This window comes from Scyliorhinus torazame, chromosome 3 (assembly GCF_047496885.1).
Source record: "Scyliorhinus torazame isolate Kashiwa2021f chromosome 3, sScyTor2.1, whole genome shotgun sequence".
NCBI lineage: Eukaryota > Metazoa > Chordata > Chondrichthyes > Carcharhiniformes > Scyliorhinidae > Scyliorhinus > Scyliorhinus torazame.
The window spans coordinates 328502980-328525638 of NC_092709.1; the positions used below are offsets into that span (position 1 = coordinate 328502980).

Genomic DNA, 22659 nt, shown 5'->3' on the forward strand with positions numbered 1-22659 from the left:
AGAAAGTTCATGGGCTCGATTCTCCGATCCCCAACGCTGAAATCGCGATCGGCACAGGGGCGAAGGATCCCTGATGGTGCCAAAATCGGGGGCGGCACCCCTTTGGCGATGCTCCGCCCCTGTATCCACGGCCTCAGGCCGTTGTCGGAGGTCCACCCCGCGATGCACCGTCCCCGACCGGCCGAGTTCCGACGGCGTGGAACAAGTGTGTTCTCACCCGTCGTGAACTCAGCGTAGCGGCTGCAGACTCAGTCCAGCTCCGCCACGTTCGGGGGAGAGCCGATCCGCAGGCAGGTTGGGCTTCATTCGGGGCTGGGGACTCTGTGGGAGGGTGGTCGGGGCGTGCAAGCGGCCAAAGGGAGGAGGGGGGGGGGGGGGGACTATTTTTGCAGTCCGGGTCCATGGGCTGCGTCCGCCATGAAGCACTGCCGCTGCAGGCCTCCGCCGTGCGCATGCGCAGCTACGGACTCGGCAATGCTCCGGGCCGTATCGGCAGCTAGAGCTGGGAGCACTACGCTGCCTGACTGCTAGGCCCCACTCGCCCCTGCCACCCCCCTCCCCCCCAGAGCAGGGAACTGGTGGCCACTTGGCGCCAGTTTTCCTGACATAAAACACCATCGTTTTCACACCGGAGTGGGGACTTAGCCTCCCAAACTGAGAATCCAGCCCCATAACTTTCACTGAGTAACTCCTAGACTTGTATATCTAGCTATAATTCTATTTATCCAATAAATCAATTAGAGTTCAGACATTAGTGTCTGAGGTTGTTCCTTTGCCAGTCACAACTAACATAAAATACGGTCCGAGAGAGGAATCTTCCAACATGGTGGCTGTGGTGGTGACAGCATTGAAATCTCTTTTTAGAAAATCTGCATACGAGAGTGAGACAGCTAGTCTCACTTTAATGGGCAGCATGGTAGCACAGTGGTTAGCACTGTTGCTTCACAGCACCAGGGTCCCAGGTTTAATTCCCAGCTTGACTCCCCTTGGAGTCTTCACGTTCTCCCAGTGTCTGCATGCGTTTCCTCCGGTTTCCTCCCAAATGTCCCGAAAGACGTGATTCTCCCAAAATGGGACACTGTCCCCACGCCGACATAAAAACGCTGCCATTTAACTCTCAAGATTCCGTGGAAAAAAAATGAGCCGGTTCACTAACCTGCAAAGGGCTAGCAGGGACCCGGAGTGAGTCAAGCAGCGGATACGCACCCTTATCTCCCAGGCCACAGAAACAAGACAAAAAGCTTGTGCGAATAATGATCCCTCAGAGGAGGCTCATAACGAGAAATGGGTCCTAAAAAGACTGTCCCGCACCTGGGAGCAGTCTGTACAAAACAAACCCGCAGTTAGGAAACCCGAGGAAGAGCAGGCAGACAAGCATCCAGTTAAAACGCACCAGAACCCCGCATGGGTAAACGAAGGAACAGCCCCCCACAGAAACCACCGGAATGTTACAATTGCGGACAATACGCGCGAGAATGTCAAGCCCCCCTGAAACAGCAACGGAATCAGCCCACAAATGCCCCCCGAACCAGCAAAGACACCAACAGCCCCGAACCCCCCCCCCCCCCACTCCCCCAGGGAACCATACCCAAGGGAACAATGCACCAGAGAGCCTGCTCCACCTTACGTGTCCCAGGGGTCATGTTACAACTGTGGGCAGTCAGGACACTTCGCCCGAGATTGTAGGAGACCCCCACCAGCTAGACTAGCCCCCAGATATGCAAGAGAACACCACTCACAGCAGCTACAAGATCCCAGCTGCCCCATGCAAACTGTGAGCGCTTACCCACCACTTCTCATGGCAGCGTTACCTCAGCAAGGCCACTTCATTTTTGTTTTGTTCCTCCTTCCTCTTCTTCGGTCACGCTGCACTCCCTCCATATGCTAGTTACACCCCAGCCCAAATGTGATTTATGATGTCCCGTATTCTGATGGAACCTGCAGCATGTTTTATGTTGTTTGTAGTGTTTTGTTAAATGTTGTAGGTCAGACCGGAAATTTTTTCCACGGCCCCACGACACCACCCTTCTGACGCCCACTGGCAGTTGGAGAAACTAGTTTGGCCAGACGCTAGTTCAGAGGAACTACTTTGGCCGCAGAGACTTGTTAATGTCCCAGACGTCAGTTCAGAGGAACTCATCTGTCGACAGATACACAAGAGCCCCGTCCGTAACGGCCCTTCTGGTTCGAAGGAAGAAGCAATACGGCAACCCACCACGATGACGACATTTCTTGCCTGTTCTTGTCGGTTGCTCAGGCAGTGGAGAAACGGCATTGGGACCCGCCCTGCCTGGGAACCCCCTCTGCTCACCTACGCTCGGGTAGGGAACACATGGCATTGGTCGCCGTCCTACCCAGGGACTCCAGCCAACTCTTACCCATCGCGGCCCATACGCACCTAATTTCGGAAAGTTTGGTTCAAAAAGTTGTTTTGTTTCAGGTAACCCTTAGGTTGCCAACCTTCTGCTATTTACATCCTCAAACATTTGGATGGTAAACTGCACAATCTGCGAGACGGCTTGCACTGGTTCAGTATTTGTAAGTGTGTCTTGTTTTGAAATTTAGTTTTTGAAAAAAAAAAAAATGAGGGAGTCACACATAGGTGACCAATTATTAAGGGAGTAATTGGCACTAAATGACAGACAGGCTATCATACGAGATATTAAACCAAGATAGTGACACTATGCTTGATTCCACAGAACTTCAGAAGCTCCAGGACCAGAGACGAGAAAAGAAGAAGAACCATGAGGACATCCTCAGTGTTGCTCATCGTTATAATGAACGTTTGGTTGCGCGAGAACGCAAACCCCCGACCTCAACCCCACCCGTTAATGATTCACTTCCCCACAGTATCCAGAGCCCAGTCACATGCGACACCACACCATCTTGGTGTGACAGGTTTATAACCTGGTACTCCGTGCTATTTAATGAGTCCCTATTGGAATTGGCGATACTCTGCGGCATCATGCAAACTATGCGTCTGAGAAAATGGAGAAGGAGAGCCTACCACACTCGCACCCAGGTATATAGGATCAGATCCCCTATTTTCGGATATGACAGCAAGTGTATAATCCTGACCTTGACCGCCAAGCCAGAAAGTGTATAATACTGCTATGATTTTGTTTGTATGGTAAGAAGTCTTGCAACACCAGGTTAAAGTCTAACAGGTTTGTTTCAATGTCACTAGCTTTCAGAGCGCTGCTCCTTCCTCAGGTGAATGAAGAGGTCTGATCCAGAAACACATATAGACAAATTCAAAGATGCCAAACAATGCTAGGAATGCGAGCATTAGCAGGTGATTAAATCTTTACAGATCCAGAGATGGGGTAACCCCAGGTTAAAGAGGTGTGAATTGTATCAAGCCAGGACAGTTGGTAGGATTTCGCAGGCCAGATGGTGGGGGATGAATGTAATGTGACATGAATCCCAGGTCCCGGTTGAGGCCGCGCTCATGTGTGCGGAACTTGGCTATAAGTTTCTGCTCGGCGATTCTGCGTTGTCGCGCGTCCTGAAGGCCGCCTTGGAGAACGCTTACCCAGAGATCAGAGGCTGAATGCCCTTGACTGCTGAAGTGTTCCCCGACTGGAAGGGAACATTCCTGCCTGGTGATTGTCGTGAGATATCCGTTCATTCGTTTTTGTTGTCGCAGCGTCTGCATGGTCTCGCCAATGTACCTCGCTTCGGGACATCCTTTCCTGCAGCGTATGAGGTAGACAACGTTGGCAGAGTCGTTTCTCCCGCCTACTTGGTGGGTGGTGTTCTCACGTGTAATGGTGGTATCCATGTCGATGATCTGGCACGCCTTGCAGAGATTGCCATGGCAGGGTTGTGGTGTCGTGGTCACTGTTCTGAAGGCTGGGTAGTTTGCTGCAAACCATGGTTTGTTTGAGGTTGCGCGGTTGTTTGAAGGCAAGTAGTGGGGGTGTGGGGATGACCTTGGCAAGATGTTCATCGTCATCAATGACGTGTTGAAGGCTGTGAAGAAGATGACGTAGTTTCTCCGCTCCGGGGAAGTACTGGACGACGAAGGGTATTCTGTCGGTTGTGTCCCATGTTTGTCTTCTGAGGAGGTCGGTGCGTTTTTTTGCTGTGGCGCGTTGGAACTGTCGATCGATGAGTCGAGCGCCATATCCCGTTCGTACGAGGGCATCTTTCAACGTCTGTAGATGTCTGTTATGCTCCTCCTCGTCTGAGCTGATCCTGTGTATACGGAGAGCTTGTCCATAGGGGATGGCTTCTTTAATGTGTTGAGGGTGGAAGCTGGAGAAGTGAAGCATAGTCAGGTTATCCGTGGGTTTGCGGTAAAGCAAAGTGCTGAGGTGACCAACCTTGATGGAGATGAGTGTGTCCAAGAATGCAACTGGTTTTGGAGAGTAGTCCATGGTGAGTCTGATGGTTGGATGGAACTTAATGTCATCGTGTAGTCGTTTCAGTGATTCTTCGCCATGGGTCCAAAGCAAAAAAATGTCATTGATGTATCTGGTGTATAACGTCAGTTGAAGGTCCTGTGCAGTGAGTAGGTCTTGTTCAAACTTGTGCATGAAGATGTTGGCGTATTGGGGAGCGAATTTGGTCCCCATGGCTGTTCCGTGCGTCTGGATGAAGAACTTGTTGTCGAAGGTGAAGACGTTGTGATCCAGAATGAAGCGGATGAGTTGCAGAATTGAGTCTGGAGATTGGCAGTTGTCGGTGTTGAGTACTGAGGCTGTTGCAGCAATGCCGTCATCATGGGGGATGTTGGTATAGAGTGCCGAGACGTCCGTTGTGACATTTGTATGGTTGAGGAAGTTAGAGTGATGAAATGTTTAAGTGAATGTAGTTAGAGGTTCCCATTTTTTTGTTTTGTAATGCATGTCCCTGTTTGACATAGCGCTCCTCAGAATTGTCAGTTAAAAATGTTTTGCATAGTTATGGTCAGTGTAGAAGACATAAGAAGCGTGCTCGCCGGGTCAGGAAATGTAAAACAACGCAGTTATGTGATCCTTCACGCTTCGCGTTAGGATCACAAGGAGGGAGTGTAGCTACCCAAGTGGGCCAACTCCCGATTTAAAATGGAGAACGGCAAAGGCTGCAGGGAAATTCAGCCAACACAGGCAGAAACCAGCAGGTGCAGGTTTGCTGTGTATTTAACTCTGCAAAGCCCAGACAACATTGATACCAGCGACCATCAGCATAATAATGTAGCAGCCATCTACATACTAATGAGCAATCCCCGGGAACAATCGCAACATTTAGGACAAACAAAGCTAAGCCAGACTCCCTGGCGCCAGCAGGAGCCAACATGAAAGAGGTTAACAAACACTTCAAGACCGCCCATCGATCAGGGAACCGCTCCAGTATTGGAGAAATCGAACCAAGCGATTGGAACGAAGTCCAATCACCTAGAACCAGGTACAGGGTCCACCCCGAAAAAGGCAGGAAGCCCCTGGGGACTATAAAAGTTAAGCCCCAAGTTCAAATCGCTCTCCTTGACCGGGTCACTCAGCAACACGAAGCAACCCCCGAGAGTGAACGGTCCAAGCTGCCGCATCCCTGAAGTAAGTCTCAAGTCGACGCTCGCTACGAGATAGGCGCTCCTAGCTACCAGTCCATACCGACTTTGAATCCCGCAGTTTCAGATTCCGAACGAAAGGCTATTTGTTCCCCTGACCTGGTGGGCTAGTCCGAAGTTAAGTATAGGCCTGTTAGTTGTAGAAGTAGCTTAGCCGGTGCAGACTCTATGGGCAGAGAGGGCTTCTCCTGCACTGTAAATTCTATGATTCTACAATGCCTTTTTTCCAATGAAGGGGCAATTTAGGGTGGCGAATCCATCTACCTGAACATCTTTGGATTGTGGGGGTGGGGCACACGCTGACACAGGGAGAATGTGCATCCTCCACACAGACGGTGACCCGCGACCAGAATCAAACCCAGGTCCTCGCCGCCAAGAGGCAGCAGTGCTAACCACCATGCCGCCCCATGAAGAAAGTTTAATAATTCAAATTATTCATGATACACCAGTTGCGAAGGCCTCACGTATACTGGGGGAGGCTGTGTGCACCTGGTCGTGGAGTTAGTCAGGGGAGTGAAACAGGCAGTCAGGCAGAATGACTGTTTTTAACGACACACTGCTTGGACCCATTAAAACCTTTGTTCTCACATCGCATTTGCTTCTTTTGCAAATCACTTTAAATCTGTGCCCTCTCCTTCTTGATCCTTTTACGAGTGGGAACAGTTTCTCCCTGTCTACTCTGTCCAGCCCCCTCATGATTTTGAATATTTCTATGAAATTTCCTCTTGGCCTGCTTCTCTCCAAGGAGAAAAGTCCCAACCTCCCCAATCTATCCTCATAACGAAGCTTCTCATCCCTGGAATCATTCTTGTAAACCTGTCCTGCAATCTCTACAATCTATTGGATCCAGGGGATCGGAGGCCCCCAGGTGCATGCCCTTTGGCACCTGGCACTGCTGGTGCTGCTAGGTTGGCACTGCCAAGCTGGCATTTTCTGCGCATGTGCGATGGGACCTGGGGTGTCCAGCGTGGGTGTCGAGTAGGGTTCGGGGGGTGAGGGCTATGAACCCTCCCATAGTGCGTTGAGGCTTTGGTTGGGGGGGGGGGGGGGGGGGGTCACTTCTGGGCTTTTAAAATTGGGAAGCCATTTTTAAATGGCATCCCGATCTCTCGCTACACTGAGGAGTTCCATTGAGCAGAGTCCCTTCGTGTACAAAACGGGGTCTGTGTAGCCTCAGCCGTGCTTTCCTCGCTGAGATCCCTTATTAAATGCGAGTCACGTTTGATCGCCTTGGGTTTCTCGGTGCTACGAGCTCTAAACGCGCTCGCTATGGGACTTTCTTCCCATTTAGTTAATAGCGCCCATTGTCTCTCCGTGTTTTTCCCTCTTTGCCCATCCTATTCATGTATTCGTCAAGATGTCTCTTAAACATTGCTATCATATCTGATTACAGACCTCCCCTGGCAGGGCATTCCAGGCACTCCTCACCCTGTGTAAAGATTTGCCTCGCACATCTCCTCTAAACATTCCTCCTCACAGCTTAAACCTATATCCCCTAGTAATTGACATTTTCCCACTCGTAAAAGGATCAAGAAGGAGAGGGGACAGATTTAAAGTGACACATCCTTCTGGTAGTGTGGCGACTAGACTTGTATGCCATATTCCAAATGTGGCCCACATATAATAAAACTTTAATTAAGGTTCTGTACATCTGCAGCATGACTTGCCAATTTTTATACTCAGTGCCCCGATGAATGAAGGCATGCCATATTCCTTCTTGACTACCTTCTCCATCTGCATTGCCATTCTCAGTGATCTGTGGACCTGTACGCTCATATCTCTCTGCCTGTTAATACTGCCTAAGGGCTCTGCCATTTACTGTATAATTCCCACCTGTTTAGATCTTCCAAAATGCATTACCTCACATTTGTCCGGATTAAACTCCATCTGCCATTTCTCTGCCCAAGTCTCCAACCAATCTATACATGACCTGGAGGAGGGCGTAGAAGGATGGGTGAGTAAATTTGCAGATTACACTAAAGTCGGTGGTGTTGTGGACAGTGCGGAAGGATGTTACAAGTTAGAGGGACATAGATAAGCTGCAGCACTGGGCTGAGAGGTGGCAAATGGAGTTTAATGCAGAAAAGTGTGAGGTGATTCATTTTGGAAGGAATAACAGGAAGGCAGAGTACTGGGCTAATGGTAAGATTCTTGGCAGTGTGGATGAGCAGAGAGATCTCAGTGTCCATGTACATAGATCCCTGAAAGTTGTCACCCAGGTTGAGAGGGTTGTTAAGAAGGCATACGGTGTGTTAGCTTTTATTGGTCGAGGGATTGAGTTTCGGAGCCATGAGGTCAATGTTGCAGCTGTACAAAACTCTGGTGCGGCCGCATTTGGAGTATTGCGTGCTATTCTGGTCGCCGCACTTTAGGAAGAATGTGGAAGCATTGAAAAGGGTGCAAAGGAGATTTACCAGAATATTGCCTGGTATGGAGGGAAGATCTTATGAGGAAAGGCGGAGTGACTTGAGGCTGTTCTCGTTAGAGAGAAGACGGTTAAGAGGTGACTTAATTGAGGCATACAAGATGATCAGAGGATTGGATAGGGTGGACAGTGAGAGCCTTTTTCCTCGGATGGTGATGTCTAGCACGAGGGGACATACCTTTAAATTGAGGGGAGATAGATATAGGACAGATGTCAGAGGTAGGTTCTTTATTCAGAGTAGTAAGGGCATGGAATGCCCTGCCTGCAACAGTCGTGGACTCGCCAACACGAAGGGCATTCAAATGGTTATTGGATAGACATATGTTCAAGGGCTTCTTCTGTTCTCAGCCTTCTCGACCGGACAAATGCTTCCTTCTTGGTTTCAATTTTATTCCAATTAAGAGACAATTTAGCTTGGCCAATCCACCTACCCTACACATGAATGAATATGAAAAATGAAAATCGCTTATTGTCACAAGTAGGCTTCAATGAAGTTACTGTGAAAAGCCCCTAGTCGCCACATTCCGGCACCTGTTCGGGGAGGCTGTTATGGGAATTGAACCGTGCTGCTGGCCTGCCTTGGTCTGCTTTCAAAGCCAGCGATTTAGCCCAGTGTGCTAAACAGCCCCTGGGTTGTGGGGGTGAGACCCACGCAGACACGGTGATCCTTTTTCTTTTTGACTAGGCTCACAATATCTCTCGTTATCCAAGGTTCCCAAAGGTCTTGCACGCCAGCCGGCGGGGCGCCAACCACTCCGGGGCAGGCCTAGCCCCTAAAGGTGCAGGCCTAGCCCCTGAAGGTGCGGAGGAATCCACACCTTTGGGGCGGCCCGACGCCGGAGTGGTTCACGCCAAGGCGTCCCACCGGGACCCCCCGCCCCGCCAGGTAGGGGAGAATCCCGCCCAATGTAACCCAACCTCTTTAATAAACCTAACATATGCACAACCCCCACTGCACTTCCGTGAGCTAACCCGCCCAGCTAGCTTGGTGGCCCCCATCCCTGGTGCCGAAAAGTCTCCCACCTATTGTTCCCCCCCTGCTCATTCATACATACTCCAATAACAAACAATCCCACTAAAATTGCCCGACAGAAAAACAGGCAGTGAAAAAAAAAAACGGCAACAAAGATCAAGTAAGAGATCCAAAATCTAAACAAGCACACCTCCATCCCCCAACAGTGCAAATGTAAACCTTAACTCACTCAGCTCTGCCACTGGTCCCAAATCAATGCAGAAGGCATTACAGACAGCTTCCTCAAAACAAAAAACGAGAAACTTTTTTTTTTTTTTTTTAAAAACATGAACGTTGCAGGAAAGTTCAAAATTCTCAGTCCACCACCAGTCCTTTCCTTTTCACGAAGTCCAGCGCGTCCTCAGGTGGCTCAAAATAAAAGTGCTGTTCCACATACGTGACCCAGAGAAGGGCCGGTTACAACAGTCCGAACTTCACCATTTTCTTAAAAAGGATCAACCTGATCTGGTTGAAGCCTGTTCTTCTCCTAGCCATCTCCTCACTCAGGTCTTGGTAGACCCACAGGATACTGTTGTCCCATTTACAGCTTGGCCCACTGTAGAATGCGCTCCTTATCCAAGTACCTGTGGAATTTCACCACCATTGCCCTCGGGCTGGGGGGGGGGGGGGGGGGGGGGGGGGGTCTCCCATTCGCGGCTTCCTCGCGAGTGCTCTGTGAGCTCTGTCCACCTTCAAGGGTCGGGAGAATGCCTCATCCCCCAGCAGCTTCTCAAACATGTCCGCGATGTATGCCCCAAAGTCCGCTCCTTCGGACCGCTCCGGGAGCCCAACGATTCTCATGTTGTGCAGGCGGGACCTATTCTCTAGGTCCTCCACCTTCTCCAGGAGCTTCTTCTGCTGGTCTCGCAACACCCCCGCCTCCAACTCCACCGCAGTTTGATGTTCCTCCTACTCAGCCAATGCCTTCTCTACCTTCTGGATTGCCCGATCTTGGGCATCCAATCTAAGCTCCAGCCGCTCAATTGACTCTTTTATCGGGTCCAAGCAGTCCTGTTTCTGCTCAGCGAAGCCTTCCTGAATAACTTGCATCAGCTGCTCCGTTGACCGCTGGGTCGACAAGCCAGAGGTCCTGTCCTCCGCCATGCTGTCTCCTGCTGCAGCTTCAGCCCAAGCCTTCTCGGTCTTTCGGTTTCTGCCTTTACGAGCACTTCTAATCCTCCTCTCCATGCACCGGGAATTCAGCACACAATTGCCTCTGTCATCAGTTTTTCAAATCAAGTCCAGTAGAAAATTGGGGGAAAAGGTCCAAAGGTCCGACCCGAGCGGGAGCCACTAAATGTGCGACTTACTCCTTCATAGCCGCCACCGGGAGTCCTGGTCCTGAATTCTGATCAACTGACGTTTGAAAGACTCCCATATGTCAGGTGTTGATTTACCCTCAAACAGCTGCCCCCAATCAAGATTCTTCAGATCCTGCCTCATATTGTTATAATTAGCCTTTCCCCAATTTAGCACCTTCACTTGAGGACTACTCTTATCTTTGACCAACAGTACCTTAAAACCTACTGAATTATGGTCACTGATCCTGAAAAGCTTTCCTACTGAAACTTTGATCACCTGGCCAGGCGCATTCCCCAATATCGCGTCAAGTAGGCCCCCTTCCCTAATTGGACTATTTACATATCATTCCCGAAACCCTCCTGGATGCTCCTTACAAATTCTGCCCCCTCTAAGCCTCCAGCACTAAGTGTGTCCCAGTCAAGATAGGGGAGGTTAAAATCACCTACCACAACAACCCTCTTGTTTATGCATTTTTCCAAGATCTGTCCACATACCTGTTCCTCTATCTCCCATTGGTTTTTGGGAGGCCTGTAGCAACCCCCAACATTGTGATTGCCCTCTTCTTATTCCCGAGCTCCACCCTTATTGCCTCGCTGCTTGAACCCTCCAAGGTGTCCTCCCGCAGTACAGCTGTGATATTCTCCTTAACCAGTAATGCAACTCCCCACCGCTTTTACATCCCCTTCTATCCCGCCTGAAGCATCCAAATCATGGAACATTTAGCTGCCAATCCTGTCCCTCCATCAATCAAGTCTCTGTAATGGCAACAACACCATAGTTCCAAGTACTAATCCAAACTCTGTTCATCTGACTTTCCAGTTATACTTCTCGCATTGAAACAAATGCACTTCAGACCACTAGTCCCGTTGCGTTCAGCAACATCACCCTGCCTGCTTTTCCCCTTAGTCTTACTGGACTTAGTCTCTAGCTCTCCCTCAGTTATGTCACCTGCTGACCTACTGCTCTGGTTCCAGCCACCGCCACACTAGTTTAAAGACCCCCCTCCCTCCCCCCCCACCACCCTCGCCCCCCCCCCCCCCCACATACTAGTTTAAAGACCCCCCCCCCTCTCCCTCCCCCCGAGTGACGCTAGCAAGGCTCCCAGCCAGGATATTGGTGCCCCTCCAGTTTAGGTGCAACTCCTCCTTGTTGTAGATGACCCATCTGCCCCGGAAGAGATCCCAATGATCGGGGAGGTGTGATGGCGCAGTGGTTAGCACTGCTGCCTCACGGTGCCGAGGACCCGGGTTAAATCCAGGTCACTGTCAGTGTGGAGTTTGCGTGTTCTCCCCGTGTCTGCATGGGGCTCACCCCCACAACCCAACGGCAGGTGGATTGGCCACGCTAAATTGTCCCTTAATTGGAAAAAAAGAACTGGGTGCTCTAAATTTAAAAAAAGAAAGAAAAAAATCCCAATGATCTAGATATCGGAGACCCTCCCTCCACTGGGCTAAATCGCTGGCTTTTAAAGTAGACCAAGAGCACGGTTCAATTCCTGTACCAGCCTCCCCGAACAGGCACCGGAATGTGGCGACTAGGGGCTTTTCACAGTAACTTCATTGAAGCCTACTCGTGACAATAAGCGATTTTCATTTCATTTCAATGTTTAGCTGTACTGTCTTCCTATTTCTAGCCTCACTGGCACGTGGCACTGGGAGTAATCCTGAGATTACAACTCTAGAGGTCCTGTTTTTAATTTACTACTTAACTCCCTGAACTCACCCTGCAGGACCTCATCACTCTTCCTGCCTATGTCGTTAGTTCCAATGTGCACCACCACCTCTAGCTGTTCACTACTTCAGGATGCCTTGTGCCCATTCAGATACGTCCTCGACACTGGCAGCAGGGAGGCAACCATACCATCCTGGAGAACCTTTCACGGCCACAGAAGCCCCTACCTGTGCCCCTGACTATGAAGTCCCTTATAATTACGGCTCTTCTGCGCTTTGACCTTCCCTGCGGAAGAGAGCCAGCCATGGTGCCACCACTGTGCCTGGTGTTGTTGTTTTCCCCTGATTGTGTTTCCACTGACTAGGTGACCTACACCATGGGAGCACGGTTTCACAAGAAAAAGGATTACCATCAGGACAGAAATTAGGAAACATTTCTTCACTTAAAGGGTTGTGAATTCTATCCCCCCTCAGGAAATCAAGAAATATGAAGAAGATCTCAAATGACTTGACTCACCTGCACCCATTCCTACTTCTTCCGTTCTGAAACCACAAAAAATAAAAGAGCCTGTCTGCGTACCAACAATCCACAACCAGGGCTGGTGAATTGCTCTTAGCTCTTAGAAACAGAGGCACTGACAATCATTCAATACAGCCCTGATTGGAAGGGCATGCCCTCAAGTTACAAGACAGGAAGGTGTGTGTTAGCTTTCCACGGTCAATAAAACAGACGATCGTTCTCAGCCCGGAGGAGAGCCGTTTTCTCTCACTTCTTCCCCCTCTCCCTTGGGTTTGAGTTTCCAGTCAGATAGCATCAGCTATTAAGAAAATGCATTCAACATCAATACAACTTTACTGGCCACGAGGTATTAAGCCTGTCCTTTCCAGTGTAAATGTTTTATACCCCCAAAAACGCATATTTTGACTCCTGCGGCAATTTGAATTTCTCGGCAAGCAAAGCTTTCCCTACGATTTCTCATCTTTATCAAATAAAATGATAAGCATAATCACCTGACGATGGTCACCCTCACTGCTTGTAAGGTACCGCAGATACCAGCTTATTCTGACTGAAACTCTTTCCTTTCAGTTAGCTACATTATCTTGATCTTCTGTGACGTAGGAAACGTGCCCCACAATATTTTACACACATCAAGGCCCTAGTGCCTGCCTGAATCCCTTTCCTTTTCAGCTCTTCTGTTTAAATGACAGGTAATTAGTTCAGATAATTAGCTTCCTGAAAACCATCAATGCAGCATGCGCAGAATTGTGTTGATGACACACATAAAGTAAGTACTACAATTCGTAAGGTTTATCAGGAGAACGTGGGAGTGTGGCATTGACTTAGAGGATCAGTAATGAACCTATTGAATGACAGAGCAGGCTCCAGGGGCCAAATGGCCTACCCCAGCTCCAATTTTCTATGTTTGCATGTTTCTACAATGGTTATCAACAATTGTACGAGAATAAGACCTCACCCTGTGTAATCTTTTTTTTTTTAAATATAGAGCTGTGCCATTGCTATCTCATGACCTGAATTTATGTCTGTCCATGGCCCCGACCAGAAGGAGCGACATGGAGAAATGGCACCTTGTTATCCCTGAAGAGGCACTAGCGGCCCTCCCACCTCCCTCGGCAGCACAGACCAAATTGGAAGGTAACTATACAAAGGTCATTGTCATAATATACATAATATACTATTTGGGCAGCACGGTAGCATTGTGGTTAGCACAATTGCTTCACAGTTCCAGGGTCCCAGGTTCGATTCCTGGCTTGGGTCACTGTCTGTGTGGAGTCTGCACGTTCTCCCCGTGTGTGCGAGGGTTTCCTCCGGGTGCTCCGGTTTCCTCCCACAGTCCAAAGATGTGCGGGTTAGGTGGAATGGCCATGCTAAATTGTCCTTAGTGGCCAAAATTGCCCTTAGTAGTGGGTGGGGTTACTGGGTAATGGGGATAGGTGGGGTTACTGGGTAATGGGGATTGGGTGGAGGTGTGGGCTTGGGTAGGGTGCTCTTTCTAAGAGCCAGTGCAGACTCGATGGGCCGAATGGCCTCCTTCTGCACTGTAAATTCCATGAAAAATACACCAGTATATTATGGTGCAGACGCACACACACACTGATGGACATGCAGTGGGACCAATCAGCATACACAACACCGCAGCCAATCACCAGTGAGAGCACACACACTATAAAGACAGGGGACAGGAGAGTTCCCGCTCATTCTAGTAGCAGCCAGCTCGGAACACAGAGCTCACAGCCTGCAACACAGACATTCACCATGTGCTGATTGCATCACCTAGTTAGGACTACGCAAGGGTCAACAGTTAAAGCTGGTATTGCATTTACCCACAGTTCAAGTATGTCAATATAGTTGACCTTATAATAAAATAGAGTTGCACCACTTCAAGTGTTGGTGACCTGTTTGTGATCCAGAACACCCAACACATCATGGTACCAGGAGTGAACTGGTTCAGTCCAGATAGCCATACCTCAGCATACAGTGACAACCAGCAACGATACCCAGGCAAGATGCTAAAGATCCGGGTTCCGCAGCAGCTCCAGTGCCACGGTGATCTCCGCAAAAACTGGCGGGATTCCGGCAAAAGTTTGAAATCTTCCTTCTGGCAGCCGAACTAGAAGACCTGGCCGCTCCTGAAAAAACAGAGCTTCTCCTCACCATTGCCGGTGCCAGAGCAGAAGAAATCTTTAAAAATTCAAGTTCTCCAAGGGGCAAAACAGGAGCGACTTCCAGGCAGTCCTGGACAAATTCGGCAAATACTGTGAGGAAAACACACTCCAACCAGCAACGAAAGGTAAGAGAAGCGCCAGTACTCACCTCGAGGATGAATTCCCGGAGCAGAGAACGATTTTGGTCGGCGGCCATTTTTCTAAAGGGACTGCACTTGCGCAGTTGTGCGACGCCGCACATGCGCAATCACAAAAACGGCCATCAGTAAAGGAACCGCGATCTGCGCATGTGCAAACGCCTCCTACGTGCTACGTCACGCCTGTCATGACGTCAGAGGCCCCAGACCACGCCCATTTAAAGGGGAAACGTCCCAAATCAAAGAAAAAATCTTTTAAAGCTGTAAAACAACCTTCCTTCACCTGGAATGACCGCACAATGCCTCAAATTGAACCAGGAAATGAAATAAACCTCCAAAGAACCCTGCAACAAGCAGTTATCTACGCCCAAACCAAGTCCGATTCCGACTTCCCGCAGACCAGTGACACCGAGGACCCGAGGGAGCCTTTTCGAGTCGCTGTCATAACAAAGAACAGGCTGTCCCCGAATCAAAACCACCAGCCGCTGTTGGTGCACAGCATTGATCCAGACGACGAGTGGTGTGCCACCCTGACCGTCAACCGATCCCAGATACGATTCCGCCTGGACACTGGTGCTTCCGCTAATCTCCTAGCGTGGTCAGTCTTTCAGACCCTTGGGGTTAAACCAACCATTCTTCCGTCGACCTGCCAACGAGTGGACTACAATGGCAGCGTCATTCCTGCTACCGGTTTATCCCACCTCGAAGTAACGCGCAACTCGCGAAAAGCCATCCTTCCCTTCGAGATTGTGGGCTCCTCGAAGGACTCTGTGCTAGGCGCACAGGCGTGCAAACTCCTAAACCTCATTCAACGAGTACACTCTCTCTCTCCAGAGGACATGTCTGCCTTCCAGGATGCGGACTTCAGGGTGCAACTCAATGCCATCATCGACCATCACCGCGACGTTTTCGAAGGCATGGGCACGCTTCCATACACTTACAAAATCCTGCTCAAACAAGACGCCACGCCTGTGGTTCATGCACGTCGCAGAGTCCCAGCACCCCTCAAGGACCGCCTCAAGCAGCAGCAGCAGGACCTCCAGGACCAAGGAGTGATCTCCAGAGTGACGGAACCAACCGACTGGGTCAGTTCCATGGTGTGCGTAAAGAAGCCCTCCGGCGAGCTCCCGATCTGCATTGACCCAAAGGATCTGAATCGCAACATAATGAGGGAGCATTACCCTATCCCCAAGCACGAGCAGATCACGTGCGAGATGGCTCGGGCCAACATCTTCACCAAACTTGACACCTCAAAAGGATTCTGGCAAATTCAACTAGACAGGTCCAGCAAAAAGCTGTGTACGTTTAATACCCCGTTTGGCAGATACTGCTACAACAGGATGCCGTTTGGGATTATATCGGCATCTGAAGTATTCTACCGGATCATGGAGCAAATGATGGTGGGCATTGAGGTGTGCGCATCTATGTTGACGACATCATCATATCAGTCGCCTCCAGCGCGTTTTCAAACGAATACGGGACAAATGCCTTTGCCTCAACAGAGCCAAATGTTCCTTCGGCCAGACGGAACTCAAGTTCCTAGGGGACCACATCTCCCGGTTGGGTGTGCGGCCGGATGCAGACAAGGTGGCAGCCATCACGGCCATGCAGAAGCCAGCGGATAAGAAGGCGGAACTCTGATTTTTGGGCATGGTCAACTTCCTGGGGAAGTTCATCCCCAACCTCGCCTCCCATACCACAGCTCTCCGGAACCTGGTCAGGAAGACGACAGACTTCCAATGGCTTCCCGCCCATGAGCGTGAATGGGAGGAGCTTAAGACCAAGCTTACCATGGCCCCGGTATTGGCATTTTTTGATCCCACGAAGGAAACAAAAATTTCAACGGATGCCAGCCAATCCGGCATTGGGGCGATGCTCCTGCAATGCGATGAGGCCTCATCATGGGCCCCCGTTGCATATGCGTCACGTGCCATGACCCCCACGGAACAGCGCTACGCGCAGATCGAAAAGGAGTGCCTGGGCCTGTTGACTGGGGTCGAAAAATTTCATGATTACGTCTACGGCCTCCCCCAATTCACTGTCGAGACCGACCATCACCCGCTGGTCAACATTTTACAAAAAGACCTGAATGATATGACCCCTCGCCTCCAGCGCATTCTGCTTAAACTCCGGTGGTACGATTTCCAGCTCCTATACACACCGGGCAAGGACTTGATCATAGCCGACGCTCTGTCCAGGGCAGTCAACACCCCGTGTGACCCAGAGGAGTTTGTCTGCCAGGTTGATGCCCATGTGGTCTTCACGGCCTCCAATCTGCCGGCCACGAATGAACGCCTTATCCACATTTGCCGCGAGACTGCGGCTGACCCCCTACTACAGCGTGTCATGCGCCACATGACGGACGGGTGGCTCAAGGGCCAATGCCCGCAGTTCTACAATATCAGAGACGATCTGGCAGTAGTTGATGGTGTCCTCCTGAAGCTGGAGCGCATCGTGTTCCCGCACAGCATGCGCCAGCTCATTTTGGAACAGCTACACGAGGGCCATCTTGGCGTGGAAAAGTGCCGATGGAGGGCCCGAGAGGCTGTGTACTGGCCCAGCATCAATGAGGACATCGCCAACACAGTGCTCAACTGCCCCACCTGTCAGCGGTTCCAGCTGGCCCAACCACGTGAGACCCTACAGCCCCATGAGTTGGTCACATCCCCTTAGTCTAAGGTAGGCGTTGACCTGTTCCATGCGCTCAGCAGGGACTATGTTCTGATTGTAGACTATTTTTCTAACTACCCGGAGGTCGTACGCCTGCACGACATCACATCATCGGCGGTCATCCGTGCCTGCAAGGAGACCTTTGCTCGTCACGGCATCCCACTCACTGTGATGTTGGACAATGGCCCCTGCTTCGCAAGCCAGGAATGGTCCAATTTTGCCAGGAGGTACAACTTTGTGCATGTGATATCCAGTCCCCTGTACCCCCAACCCAATGGCAAAGCGGAAAAGGGCGTCCACATTGTCAAAAGGCTGCCGATGCAGGATCCGACTTCTACCTCGCCCTGCTGGCCTATCGTTCGGCCCCACTCTCCACGGGCCTGTCGCCAGCCCAGCTGCTCATGGGTCGCACCCTCAGGACCACGGTGCCGTCCATTCACGTCCCAGACCTCGACCACGTCCCGGTTCTTCAGCGGATGCAACAGTCTCGTGCACAGCATAAGGGGGTGCATGACTCCCGTGCAGCTGATCTCCCTGCTCTGGCGCCGGATGACAACGTCCGCATCCATCTTCCGGAGGGTGGCTGGTCTGCAACTGCTGTGGTTCTTCGGCAGGTGTCTCCCCGCTCGTTCCTGGTTCGTCTGCCAGATGGTTCCATTCGCCGCCGCAATCGGCGTGCCCTTTGTCTCGTTCCACGATCGCTACGTGATCCTCCACCGGTGCCACGCACTCCTGTTGTCCCCAACCTGGACTATGTGGAGATTCCGAATACTCTGCATCCTCCTCACTGCCGTGGCCCAGCCCGTTCCTCAGCCGGTGGCTCCTGACCCACCCTTGAGGCGGTCAACCAGAATTCGTCGCCCACCTCAGAGACTTGACTTATGAGTTTTACAATGTTGGACTCTTTAATCTGTTCTGTTATCCTGTTTCATCATTGCTGTAGTTTGTATATAATGTTCATTTTGTTGTTGGTGGGACACCCTATTTCTCTGCACCAGGCACCTTCCCGTGTAAATAGATTAGCCTCATGTACATAGTCATGCAAATAACACACACACACATAGTCAGGTACATTCACTACACAATATTTATTGTCACGCAGGCACATGTTCTTTGTATAAAAGGGGAGATGTCATAATATACACCAGTATATCATGGTGCAGCCACACACACACACAGATGGACATGCAGTGGGACCAATCAGCTTACACAACACCGCAGCCAATCACCAGTGAGAGCACAGGCACTATAAAGACAGGATACGGGAGAGTTCCCGTTCATTCTTGTAGCAGCCAGCTCGGAGCACAAAGCTCACAGCCTGCAACACAGACATTTACCATGTGCTGAGTGCATCACCTGGTTAGGACTAGGCAAGGGTCAACAGTTAAAGCTGGTATTGCATTTTACCCACAGCTCAAGTATGTCAATATAGTTGACCTTATAATAAAATAGAGTTGCACCACTTCCAGTGTTGGTGACCTGTTTGTGATCCAGAACACCCAACACATCAGTCATCAGCATTTCGTTACCCAGGCTGGCCAACTGGAATCTGCTCGGTTGCCAAGGCAAAGGACCCCATTTCCTTTCAATTCTTAATAGTTGAGACATTCAAAAATATCGGGGACCCAACGAGGGACCCACATCTCTTGTCAAAGACGGAGTGGAGAGGTGGGAGACATGGACCTCAAGTTTGTGGAATCAAACAGGTGGAAAGCGTGCCTCTATCTACACAGCTGCTACTGGAAAGCCTGTACCATCACCTACAAGGTTAAATCATCTCTGCACGTATATCTCATTGTGTAAAGTCAACACCACTGGAAATAAATAATCTAACACCAGGGGCGGGATTCTCCGAAAACTGGCGGGATGTCCGGGACCCGGCACCAAAAACGGCGTGGATCACTCCGCCGTCGGGCCCCACCCAAACAATGCAAATTTTCCGCCCCTGAATGGGCTAGCAGCGGCGTGACGCCATTCGCGATGGCATCACCCGACGTGGACGGTGACGCCGTGCGGCGTCATTGACGCAGCACGGCGTGACGGCTCAAAAGACGCGCCCCCCCCACCCAGGAAGACCCGACAAGATGGCCGCCCGCCACGCAGCCCCGAGGTTCAAGGACCGCGACATCGAGGTGCGCCTGGACGCAGTGGAGGAGAGGAGGGAGTCCCTGTACCCCGGACACGGCCGCTGGGCCGCCCCACGACTCAGGAGGGAGGTGGCAGTCTGTGGAGGGAGGTGGCAGAGGCCGTCAGCGTTGTGGCTCTGACACCACGGACAGGCACCCAGTTCCACAAGGTGAATGACCTCATCAGGGCAGCCAGGGTGAGTCCCCTCCCCCCCCCCCCACCCTCCCTGCCCGAGGTGCGGCTCACCCCAGGTGAAACCAACCCTAACCCTAACCTCTGCACTATACGCGCAACCGAGGGAGTGCATTCATATACCTGTCTAACACCCTTTACCCCTGCCACCCACCCCCCCCCCCCCCCACAGGAGAAGCACGCACACAACAATAGGGAGCATGAGAGGACTGGAGGGGGCCCAGCTGATGAGAGGCCACTGACCGTACATGAGGAAAGGGCCCTGGAACTGGCTGGCGGACCTGTGGACCGGGAGGTCGCCGATGCAGTGGTCGGGGACCCACCAGCAAGTGAGGCACCGACAGCCCGTCCCCATGTCCCCTCTCCCCTATATCCCCTCCCCCATATCCCCTCTCCCCCATATCCCCTCTCCCCCATATCACCTGATCCCCGCCTGCGTGTCTAACCATGCATGCTTCATTGTGTATCGCAGGAGCAAACGTCGAGGCACCCATCTCCCCGCAGATGCAGACCGCCCGCAGGATGCCCCAGGGCGACCACGGGATACGGAGATACCCGGACCCTCTGGCACGCGACGCCCGCCGGATGCCCCAGGGTGACCATGGGATACGGAGATACCCGGACCTTCTGGCACGCGACGCCCGCAGGATGCCCCAGGACGACCACGGAATACGGAGAGACCCGGACCCTCTGGCACGCGACGCCCGCAGGATGCCCCAGGACGACCACGGAATACGGAGAGACCCGGACCCTCTGGCACGCGACCGCCCGCAGGATGCCCCAGGGCGACCACGGGATACGGAGACACCCGGACCCTCTGGCACGCGACGCCCGCAGGATGCCCCAGGGCGACCACGGGAGACGGAGAGACCTGGAGCAATAGGGAGACGGCACCCCCGCCTCGTGCGGGGGTGGCGATGCAGGCATGTGCCACCTAGTGACGAGGGGGTCAGCCACAGGCCCCCGTCACAGCCATGCCACAAAACCACTACCCAGGACAGCCCTACCCAGGACACCCCTACCCACTACATCCCTACCCAGGTCACCCCTACCCAGGACACCCCTACCCAGGAGACCCCTACACAGGACACCCCTACCCAGGAAACTGAAATTCAGGACAATGACACAGATTGGATGGGTGAAGGCGAACCCCCACCCCAAAGGACCATGGACTCCGAGTCGGACGATGCGCACGACACAACACCACTGCTGTCTCCAACACCCTCCACCATCACAGAAACACTCACCTCGGTTGGGCACTTTAGTGATGAGGCGTCTGGTACACTCACTGGTGCGCACAACACAGCCGTCCCGGTACAGCAGGTGGAGGTAGGGCAGCAAAAGGGCCGGGAGGTCGGAGGGCAGCCCAGCCCAAGCGAACATCTGCCGCCCAGATGGATCCCGGGTTCCTGGAGTTATCACACCCACACATAGACCCGATGCAACCACCGAACCTGGGATGAACGAAGAGGGTGACGGCCGACTTGCGGCGGCTGCAGTCGCAGGTGGAGGAGTGCACCCGCGTCCAGGAGCTGGGTGGTGCCGGTCATGCGTGCCACCCAGGCCGACACCGCACCCCCCCCCCCTTTTCCCGGCACTCACCCCCCCCCGCACTCACCCCCCCGTCCCCGACACTCACCCCCCAGTCCCTGGCACTCCCCCCCCCCGTCCCCGGCACTCACCCCCCCGTACCCGGCACTCACCCCCCCCCCGTCCCCGGCACTCACCCATCCTCCCCCCCCCCGGCACTCACCCGCCCCCTCCCCACGTCCCTGGCACTCACCCCCCCACCCTCCCCCCCCCCCCCCCGTACACGGCACTCACCTCCCCGTCCCCGGCACACACCCCCCCCCCCCCGTACCCGGCACTCACCCCCCCCGTACCCGGCAGTCATCCTCCCCCGTACCCGGCACTCACCCCTCTGTCCCCGGCACTCACGCCCCCGTCCCCAGCACTCACCCCACCGTCCCCGGCACTCTCCCCCCCCACCCCCGTCCTCGGCACTCAACCCCCCGTACCCGGCACTCACCCCCCCGTCCCCGGCACTCACCCCCCCCGTCCCCGGCACTCACCCGCCCGTACCCAGCACTCACTCCCCCGTCCCCGGCACTCACCCCCCCCTCCCCGGCACTCACACCCATGTCCCCGGGACTCACCCGTCCCCGGCACTCACCCCCCAGTCCCCGGCACTCACCCCCCCATACCAGACACTCACCTCCCCCCCCGAACCCGGCACTCACACCCCCCCCACCCGGCACTCAACCCCCGTACCTGGCACTCACCCCCCCCGTTCCCGCCCCGGCACCCATCCCCTCCCTCCGTCCCCGGCACTCACCCCCCGTCCCTGGCACTCACCCCCTCGCACCCGACACACATCCCACCATACCCGGCACTCACCCCCCCCGTCCCCGGCACTCACCCCCCCCATCCCCGGCACTCACCCGCCCGTACCCGGCACTCACTCCCCCATCCCCGGCACTCACCCCCCCTCCCCGGCACTCACACCCATGTCCCCGGCACTCACCCCCCGTCCCTGGCACTCACCCCCTCGCACCCGACACACATCCCACCGTCCCCGGCACTCACCCCCCCGTCCCCGGCACTCACCCCCCCATCCCCGGCACTCACCCTCCCCCGTCCTCGGCACTCAACCCCCCGTACCCGGCACTCAACCCCCGTACCCGGCACTCACCCCCCCCGTTCCCGCCCCGGCACCCATCCCCTCCCTCCGTCCCCGGCACTCACCCCGCGTCCCTGGCACTCACCCCCTCGCACCCGACACACATCCCACCGTCCCCGGCACTCACCCTCCCCGTCCTCGGCACTCAACCCCCCGTACCCGGCACTCACCCCCCCCCGTCCCCGGCACTCACCCCCCCATCCCCGGC

At 53.2% G+C, this 22659-nt stretch overlaps 1 protein-coding gene across 2 annotated transcripts in view; it reads right to left on the reverse strand.

Annotated features, from left to right (window-relative positions):
- Positions 1-13052, reverse strand: part of LOC140409287 (N-acetyllactosaminide beta-1,3-N-acetylglucosaminyltransferase 4-like) — a 49581-nt gene extending 36529 nt beyond the window's left edge. Inside the window, exon 1 of one of the 2 annotated variants that reach the window (XM_072497662.1) lies at positions 12972-13052. Coding sequence is in view for 1 of the 2 variants with exons in the window: in XM_072497661.1 (XP_072353762.1) it covers positions 12478-12487 (10 nt within the window). In the remaining variant the exon portion in view is untranslated. Of the gene's footprint in view, positions 1-12477; positions 12568-12971 lie in introns of those variants that run through there. The other variant, XM_072497661.1, reaches the window with a different exon arrangement.
- Between the last annotated feature and the right edge of the window lie 9607 nt (positions 13053-22659).